This window comes from Babylonia areolata, chromosome 26 (genome assembly GCF_041734735.1).
Source record: "Babylonia areolata isolate BAREFJ2019XMU chromosome 26, ASM4173473v1, whole genome shotgun sequence".
NCBI lineage: Eukaryota > Metazoa > Mollusca > Gastropoda > Neogastropoda > Buccinidae > Babylonia > Babylonia areolata.
The window spans coordinates 6,385,875-6,395,517 of record NC_134901.1 but is presented as its reverse complement, the minus strand read 5'-3'; the positions used below and the strand labels follow the sequence as shown (position 1 = coordinate 6,395,517).

Below are 9,643 nucleotides of genomic sequence, written 5' to 3'. Positions count from 1 at the left end.
AGGTTGTGTGAATAATTTTGGCGTTTCTGTCTGGTGGTGAGTATGAGACATTTCGTTTTTTTTTGGATGGAGACACATGTGATTTAAATTGGACCATCTAACTATATCATTAATGCTTTGTTGCAGAGCATAGTGCACTTTGTCTATTGTAGTGTGATTTGTATGTATTGTTGTATCGTCTGCAAACATCTCACATAATGCATTAATAAATAGAGGCAAATCATTTATATAAACAGAAAACAATATTGGACCAAGAATTGAACCTTGAGGAACTCCGTAATAGATAGACTGTAAAGAGGATTGAGATTCATTCATAGATACAATTGTCTTCTGTCTGATAGAAATGAAGATATGAGGTCAAGTGTATTTCCAGAAAAGCCATATAATTTTAGTTTTTTTCAAAAGAAGAGTGTGGTCTATCACATCAAATGCCTTCATAAAATCCACCATGAGAACACCAGTAATTTCATTATTGTTTATATTTGTGAGCCATTGTTCGACTAAGTTAGTGAGTGCTGTATGACAGGAGTGCTTGGACCTGAAACCAGACTGATTTGGATGAAATAATTTGTAGTGATTGAAGTGATTAAGGATATGTTTGTTAATGTGTTTTTCTAAAGGTTTTGACAATATTGATAAAATTGAAATTGGTCTGTAATTGGAAGGGTCTGTACGGTCTCCTGACTTAAAAATGGGTACTACTTTCGCGACTTTAAAAGATTTAGGAATTATCTTTTTTGTGATACATTGGTTATAGACATAAGTAAGTGTTTCGGCAATTATAGGAGCAGAGAGTTTTAATATCTTTCCATCTATACCATCAATACCTTTCGAACCTGTTTGTTTTTAAGTGGGAAAGAGCATAGTAAACTTCATGTACATCCATAAGAGGGATATCAAGGTGTGATGAAATATTTTTAGTGTTACAAAAGGTTTCGAGAATATCAAGTGAATTAAGGGATGACATGTTTGTTCCTACTGTTGAGTTAGCTACATTACAAAAATGTGTATTTAGGTTTTCTGCTGATATGTCGTTAGTTGTTGTTGATTGCGTGATATTATGTTTATTATTTAACTGATTTATGGCTTTCCAAATCAATTTATTATTGGATTTTGTGGAAATAAGTTCTTGAAAATAATTCTTTTTTTCTGAACGTTTCAAAGCATTTACAAGATTACGTTGTTTTCTGAATTCATCTTTCTTACCTTCTGAGAGAGATGAATCTCTTTCCTTAATCTTATCATCAATGGTTTTAGTCATCCACGGCTGTTTAGGATAGCTTTTGACACGTTTTGTTATGAATGGAGCATGTTTATCATATACATTAAGAAAATTGTGATACCAAACCTCCAGTGCTTCTTCAGGATTAGAGAACTGATAAACAGCTGACATATTAGAATGTATCAAGTTCTGTAGGAATAAATCCTTATCAAATTGTCTAAAATCTCTATGGCAAACGGTTTTATGTCTATTTGCAGGAATTTTTACACCTCGTTTGGACCATGTGAAACATATAGGGGAATGGTCACTGCAGCCAAACGTTGGGGAACATACTTCTGTTATGGAGTTTGTAGATGAAGCGTATATATGATCTATAAGTGTTTTTGACGTTGCAGTAACTCTCGTAGGTATGTCAATTAACTGCGTTAGGTGAAATGATTCATAAAGTTTTGTCCAGTGTTTGTTTGATTTGAGTAAGTCAATATTAAAGTCACCTAATAGTATTATTTCACTTGAAGACAAAGAAGCTTCTTCCATCATCAACATAAACTTGTCTATCCAATCTACATGTTCAGCTGGATTTCTATAGATAAAGCCGAGAAGGATAGGTTTTGATTTCTTAAAGCGTATTTCGATCCATACAGATTCAACTTGATAATTTTCGAGTGATTCAATTCGTTTAAAGTTAATGTTTTGTTGAACATATACAACAAGGCCTGTTTCTCTAGAACATTTCGGATCATTACGAATAATACAATAGCCTGGTAGTAGTAAATCAGAGTCTTGTATATGGTCTGTTAGTCTTGATTCAGCAAATCCGAATATGTGAAACTGTTTTCCGGAGTTTGAAAGGACATGGGATACATCAGCGAGTTTGTTGATGATATGATTAATATTCAGAAAACCTACTTTAAAACCATCGGATATCGGCCAAGTGTTGAGTGTTTTAGTCATGGAACAGAAAAAGTGAATACAACAGTATCAAAGATGACTATTAATGTTATGATACAATGGTACAATGGAAAGGAGAAAAAAAGACACAAGAAGTACCAAAGGGCACCTCCAAAAGTACACAGTGTGCAATATACTTAACCACTGATTAAACAACCTATCAAATAACAAGTCACATAGAATATAGTCGAATACACCAAGTAATTAGGTCAATTATATATCCAAGTTTTCACCGTCATCAAATAAGAAGTCACATAGAATACAATTCAAATATAGCAAGTAATAAGGTCAATAATATTTACTGCGTCCGCACAACTCACGTAATTTGCGCTGAATATAGTTTTGGTCCGGCAAACTATGACAACCTCATGTGCATTACGAGATCACGAGTGTGTCCGCAACACACACACACACACACACACACACACACACACACGCATGAACGTTCACGCGAATGTGCACTTACCGCACCCACGCACTTGCTGCACGAGCGTGTGAACATTCGCAGAACTATACATATCACACGCATGATTCACATAATTGTACATGTACATTTGTATACCGGAATGCTATTAATATATAAATATATGAATATATTATATGTATATATGAATTTATATTTTAGTATAACAACACCCAGTTAGACAGATGGTATTGATGAGAAATCAAATCAATCTATGTTGTTTATACCCCTGCCGACCACTAAGGTCACAATCATCAGGGCTATGTTGATGAGAAAACTCACACAGGTGTACCATAATAGTGGGGGTGGAAGTGTTGTTGGAATGACAATATTTTTGATGCCATTTTAAATAGTTCGTCAGTGTATGCGTCATAATTCACAGGCATTGCAGGATTTCCCGTTTCTTGTCTCTGGGAGATGCTTGGACGGATATTAACTCCATGGTTACTGCTGTATGAGGTGGTGATATTTTGATTTGGGTGATTGTAATATTGGAACTGATGAGGGTGTTTGGGAGGCATGGAAAACGGGGGTTCATCTCTTTGTGATTTTGGAATGAGAGGTGGAAAATGGTAAGATGATTGCATGGGTGGGGGTGCATGTTCTGATATCTGACCAACAGGACGACGCTCTTGGTTTTGTTTGAATGGTAAGGAGTTGTAGTATTCCCTAGAATTTGGTACTCTCTGGGGGTAGGACGGGGGTGAGACAAGTGGAAACGAATTCAGAGGGGAGTCTGATCTGCTATTGGTATATGTTTTTATGGGACCTTTGATTTCTCTGTGGGATCCTCTTCGCCACAGGGTTTTGAGATTTTCAGCAAGTCTTGCTGTTCCTCTGGTATTCGTGTGTTTTATACTGCTGTACAGACCTGTGTCTGACGCAAAAGGAAGAAAATTATCAATAAAAGCAATATTGTGGTTTTTACATATTTCTTTTAGATTTAGGTTTGAGGGCGTTATGACATTATTGAAATGATGATTCCCTCTGGCAGGCAAAATGGAGCTGAAAGCTACACGTGCGTGGGGGAAGGTTTTAGAACATAGAATAAAAAGTTCATTCCATGTTTCTGGGGATACTGGACCTGCGGGACAAGAGTTCACACCAACATGGATGATCACATCCTTTATGTTGGGTGAGACTGGTACGGAAGAAAGCCAGTGATGAAGGTCATCAATAGACATTCCTGGAACACAAAGTTTAAACATGCTTTCTCCACGAGGGGCCAGTCTCTTGGGGTTAATGAAGCGTATGACCGAGTCCCCAAGAAGCAGCATTGTTGCCTTTTCAGGAACAGTCATACGGTCTAAAATATCTCTGGTAGAGGGGTTTGAAACATTTTCTGATGGGTTCTTCTGTTTGTTTGTTAATATTTGTTTTGATTGTTGGGACTCTGTGAAATGAATTTGTTCTTTGTCATTATCATTGATATCATCGAGAACAGCAAAGGAATTGAAAGTAGAAATGTCTTCGTGGATTGTGACATTGTCATGGGGTAAACAGTCTGCATTATTTGCTGGATTTCCTTTCTGACCATCATTGACGGAACGATCACTGTGTGACTGTTTATCTGTGTTGATGGGTTTTGCGTCACTATTTGGTGTTTCGGTTTCTGAACCTTGAGTAAAGAGTATGTGATTTTCAGTTTGAATTTCAGCATCAGTTTGGGAAGTAACATTTTTATGTTGACATACATGGTCAGTTGGGGTCTGAGTATCAACTGTTGCTTGGTTAACTGGATTGTATTTCTTTCTGTTCAGTTCTGATTGGAGAGAACCCAACTGGGATTTAATTGAATGATTTTCTTTGATGAGTTCTTTGTTTTTGCTTTCAAGATCTGAAACAACTGATTTTAATTTTTCAATTTCTGTATTGAGGACATCAACTTTTTTTGAAATACAAACACGGAATTCATTTTTCACAACAGTCATTGCATCATTGATCAAGCAAGTAACTGTGTTTTGAGTTAAATCCTCACTTGGTGTAAGAGAGTTCACTGTTTTTTCTAATTGTAACATTCTCCTTTTTAATTCCGGTAGTGGACTGGGAGCAGCGCGGGCGTGTGACGAGTGGCACAGAGAACGTCGAACTTGACTCCTGGTTCTTTTCCCAACAGGGGTGGTCTTTTGGGGGGGAGTTTGGTCACTCAGTTCAGAACGGTGGGTGGGGGCCACAGGTGGGGTTGGGGGGAGGATAACCACATTGTCTTGTGTTTTTGAAGTCGGATTGATCAAGAGTTGGGACTGTTGGGGTGATGAAGGGAAACCTTTGTCTGTAGAGGAAACATTTTCCATGGTCATTACAGTCAAGTCCGTCACAGGAGATGACAAATGAGGAAGGCCGGAGAAAGAACTTATGAATGACAGTGGTGTGCATAAAAGTGAGTTTGAAAATTCATAAACATTATGGTCCCTTAGAAAACCAAGCACAAGTGTTTTTAAAATTTCACATTCTTCTTTATCCCAAGATGGACAGTTCATTCCTTGACAAAGTAAAGTTCCACCAGAGCCATGTGTAAAATAAAATGTTATTGTTATACATTTTGTCGATTTATGGAAAATACGAAGAACAGACTTAGAAATAGTTGGTGACGGAGGTAGAGTAGTAAGAATCGATGATGGAGTTAGAATAGTCCCGTTGTTGTCGTAGTCATTGCATTGGATTGCACAGTACCGGTAAAAGAGACAATTTCTCCAAACAGCCAGTTCATCTTTGTCACACGTAAAACGTTTCTGGATGTAATCCCTTGTAGGTTTGAGTTTGGTATCACATGAGTCAGTATCGGTGTCTGCCATGTGTATGAATTAAAACAAAACACAGTACTTACAGTCACACATGCTGGTGAAGTCTGTCACAGTGCCGGACCTCGTCGGGTGTTTAGAAACACATGAATCACTATGACTTTATCACAACATATAAATCCACTGAAAACACATAAATCCACTGAAAGCACGTAAATCCACCGAAAGCAAGGACTCCTACAGATCACCGCCACTGATCATACACGAAGGGAGCATTACTTGCTTCAGATTTTAAATGCTTCCACTAGACACAGACACAGACTCAGGCACAGACACAGACACAGACACAGACACAGACTCAGACACAGACACAGACACAGACTCAGGCACAGACACAGACACAGACACAGACACAGACACAGACTCAGACACAGACACAGACACAGACTCAGGCACAGACACAGACACAGACACAGACACAGACTCAGACACAGACACAGACACAGACACAGACTCAGGCACAGACACAGACACAGACACAGACACAGACACAGACTCAGACTCAGACACAGACACAGACACAGACTCAGGCACAGGTGAGTTGTGTTTATTGGTCATCACAACACGAATCACAGTGTTCACACAGTCAGGAATACAGAAAGCTGTGATTTCTTGAGTTGAAGAAAAGTTTCCACCTTCAGACTTACACAGATATATTCCACATACATCCACGAACATGAATTTAGCTGTTATAACTCAGTGATTCAGACGTGATCTTAAAGATTCACAAAAAATAAGCTGAATCACAGCAGCACTGAGAACAGCCTCCATCTTGATCTCTCTTGAGAGAGAGAGAGAGAGAGAGAGAGAGAGACAGACAGACAGACAGACAGACAGACAGACAGACATAGACAGACAGAGAGAGACAGAGACAGAGACAGAGACTGAGAGATAGAGAGAAAGCGTTTGTGTGTATTTGAGTGAAATATGATGTCACTCGCCTAACGGTGTTATTGACATTTTGCAGGCATGGAAATCGACCGCTAATTTGTCTTGAACGGTATCGATTACTCGGAAATCCCACCCCTCCCCCATCCAATTAAAAAAAGAAAAGAAAAGGTTCTCCATGAACAGTGGCATAATGTGTTATGTATGGACTTCATGAATGTGTTATGTATGGACATTTATGTATGGGCATTGTGAAAGATGAGAACAGTGAAATAATGTGTAATGAATGGACATGTTAGAAAGATGAGAACAGTAAAATAATGTGTTATGTATAATTCCACCTCATTTCCACCCCAGTCATCATGAATTATACTCCTCAAATCACAGTGGATTGCATCACGCTCTTCTAGGGTCTTACACCTTTATACAGTGAAGAATCGTGAAGAATCGGGCTTTTTAGTGTTTAATGGAGTTTCCAGTTTTGTCCTTTTTCTATTTCTTTCTTTCGTCTAGTTTTAGTGTTTCGTCCATTTTGTCACCATTTCCTATGTATGTACTTCAGGAAATTAGTATTGTGTCTTCAAAAACTAGATTTTAAAGGATAAGAAAATAAAAACACTACCCCTCCCCCCACAAAAAAAAGAGAAAAAAAGTGGGGTTGGGTTGGGGGAAAGGCATATTGGAACGTGTCGGAATAAGAACTAGATAAAACACTACCCCCCAAAACAAAAACAAAATGAAACAAATGCCCAAACCCACATCACAGCTGCCTAATGGTCAGCACACACCAGCCTGACCAAACATGTTACCAACAGTAAACAGGTATGACAAACAAAGTCACACACATTCTGAAAGAAAAAAGAAAAGAGAAAGGGTCAATGAAATCAGAAAGAAGGAAATGACACAAAGAAAATGACGTAAAAAAGAAAAACAGAAAAACGAGGGAGTGGCTGACTTTGCATAAGTTGGGGACACTGTCAGTCACTGACTGGCCGTGACTGAAGGGTATATCAACCACAACAAGTCGACACAGAAGATACACAATCTTCAACAACCACAACAAGTCAACACAGAGGATATACAATCTTCAACAACCACAACAAGTCGACACAGAAGGTATACAATCTTCAACAACCACAAAACGTCGACACAAAAGATATACAATCTTCAACAACCACAAAACGTCGACACAAAAGATATACAATCTTCAACAACAACAAGTCGACACAAGAGATACACAATCTTCAACAAAAGAAACCAAAAATAGCAGACTACTCACGGAATCCTATCAGTCCAAAAGGGGCACAACCTGTTGCACTGGAGATGGAAACAGTGGCTGTGGTGCACATCATCCATAAGCCCTCGTGGATCTTCACGCTGATCCCATATCCAGAATTCCGGAATAGTCCATCTGTTTTCAACCAGTACGGAGCCCCAGACCCAACCAGGAAAACAAAGCTGGCAAAAAACAAAAAGAACACTCCGGCCTTATAGCCTCCTGTACGGCTGTTGAAAACTGACATGATGTCAAGTGTTTTATTTTTTCTCTCTCTTTAAGAAAAACAAAACAAAACAACAACAACAACAACAACAGAAAAATCCGCGAAAACAAAGTTCTGTCCGTTTGTTGTTAAGATTCCCTGTCTCTTTTCCACAGCTACGGTTCCTTTGCCTGCTTGTTTTACAGTTGTGGCTCCTTCACCTGTGCAGGTGTAGTCGCTTCACGTGACAGCACGAAACTGGTTTGTCAGGTTCTGTCCTTTTATCAGCTTTCTATTCTGGTGTGAAGATTTTACAGGACGGGTGGAAATGTTGGCTGTGCTGTTGTGTGACCTCAGTCTTCCCCAGTCCAAAACAAGTGCACGCACAGCTACGTGAGACTGTTGCGTAGTATACACAACTTTTTTTTCTTTTATCTTCCTTTCTTTTTTTTTCTTTTTTTCTGAAGCTTCATTCCCCCTGCCCCCCCCCCCCCGCCCCACCCCCACATTTTTTTTTTCTCCAACCTCAGCTTCATATTTACCTTTCACATACCACCTTCGCCCACACAAACCATGTCACTTCTTTTCCTATTTTCCCTGTCGTGTTGTTCAAAGGGTCAGTACATTTGCCGGGGTTTTGATGTTCCAGTGTTCTGCTGTATGCATTCTAAACATGTATGGCAAGTGATAAAATCTATCTGGGTTTCTTATTGCTCTAGTGTGAGTTGTGGTGTTAAATGTTTTTAAGCTGTTCTGTCGTCCATCCTCTCCTCCACCTCCACCCCGTCTCTCTCCCTGTTTCTCTTATTTCTCTCCACCTCCCTCCCTCCCTCTCGCCCGCTCCCTCCCCCACCTTTCTCTCAATCCATTTCATAACCACATATGTGTTTTATCAATGTTTCATTACAATGGACAATTATCGCATTACCTTTCAACGTATGAATTTGTTTACATGCCAGGGGTGTTAGGCGACCACGCGTATGCAATGTTTGTGTGTAACCGAATGTGTGGAAAGAGATGTGGTAGTAAATGAGAATGTGTATGCGTGTCTGCAGACTGCACGTTTTGTATTGAGTACACCCATCCATGTGAGCATCTCTCCCAGAAGGCGCTGTCCCTTCTTTAAACGGAAGACGACGCGAAAGCGAAAGTGGACAGTTTCGGTTTCAGTTTGTTAAGGAGGTGTTTGGACAAATCCATAATTATACGCTACACCACATCTGCTAGGCAGCTAAGTCAACGCGCTTTGTCGGGCCTTTAGTGCATGCATATATATTTGTGTGGATTTTTTCTACAGAGTTTTGCCGGAGGACAACACTCTCATTGCCATGGGTACTTTTCCAGTGCGTCAAGTGCGTGTTACACACGGGACCTCGGTTTATCGTCTCATCCGAATAACTAGACGCTCAGTTTGATTTTCCAGTCAAACTTGGAAGAAAGGGAGAGAGCGGGATTCGAACCCAGACCCTCACACACTCTTTGTATTGGCAGATGAGCGTCTTAACCATTCAGCCACCTTCCTTTGAGCAAAGGACAGCTAAGAAGAGTGTCAAAGGAAAGGTCTGAAGTGGAAAGAAAATCCGTCCCTTTCCATCGAGGGAAGAAAAATCAGTGTTTGTCAGGATTGCAAGAATGTGCGGGTGTATGCATGTGCATGTGCGCGTGTTTGTGTGCGTTTGCATGAGTGTGTGCGTGCGTGTTTGCGTGCAAGCGTACGTGTGTCAAAGTCAAAGTCAACATTTCTATTTCAAGATGGTAATTGAATAAGCAACAACTGTTTTTTGTGGGGTTTTTTGTTGTTGTGTTTTTGTTTTGTTTTTTGTTTGTTTTTTGTTGT

The 9,643-nt window shown here is 39.6% G+C and overlaps 1 protein-coding gene across 1 annotated transcript in view; it reads right to left on the bottom strand.

The window, feature by feature from the left end:
* Positions 1 to 8,046, bottom strand: part of LOC143300810 (uncharacterized) — a 17,285-nt gene extending 9,239 nt beyond the window's left edge. The window contains exon 1 of the mRNA XM_076614739.1: positions 7,605 to 8,046. Within this exon, the coding sequence (XP_076470854.1) occupies positions 7,605 to 7,848 (244 nt within the window). The 5' untranslated portion in view covers positions 7,849 to 8,046. The remainder of the gene's footprint in view (positions 1 to 7,604) is intronic.
* Between the last annotated feature and the right edge of the window lie 1,597 nt (positions 8,047 to 9,643).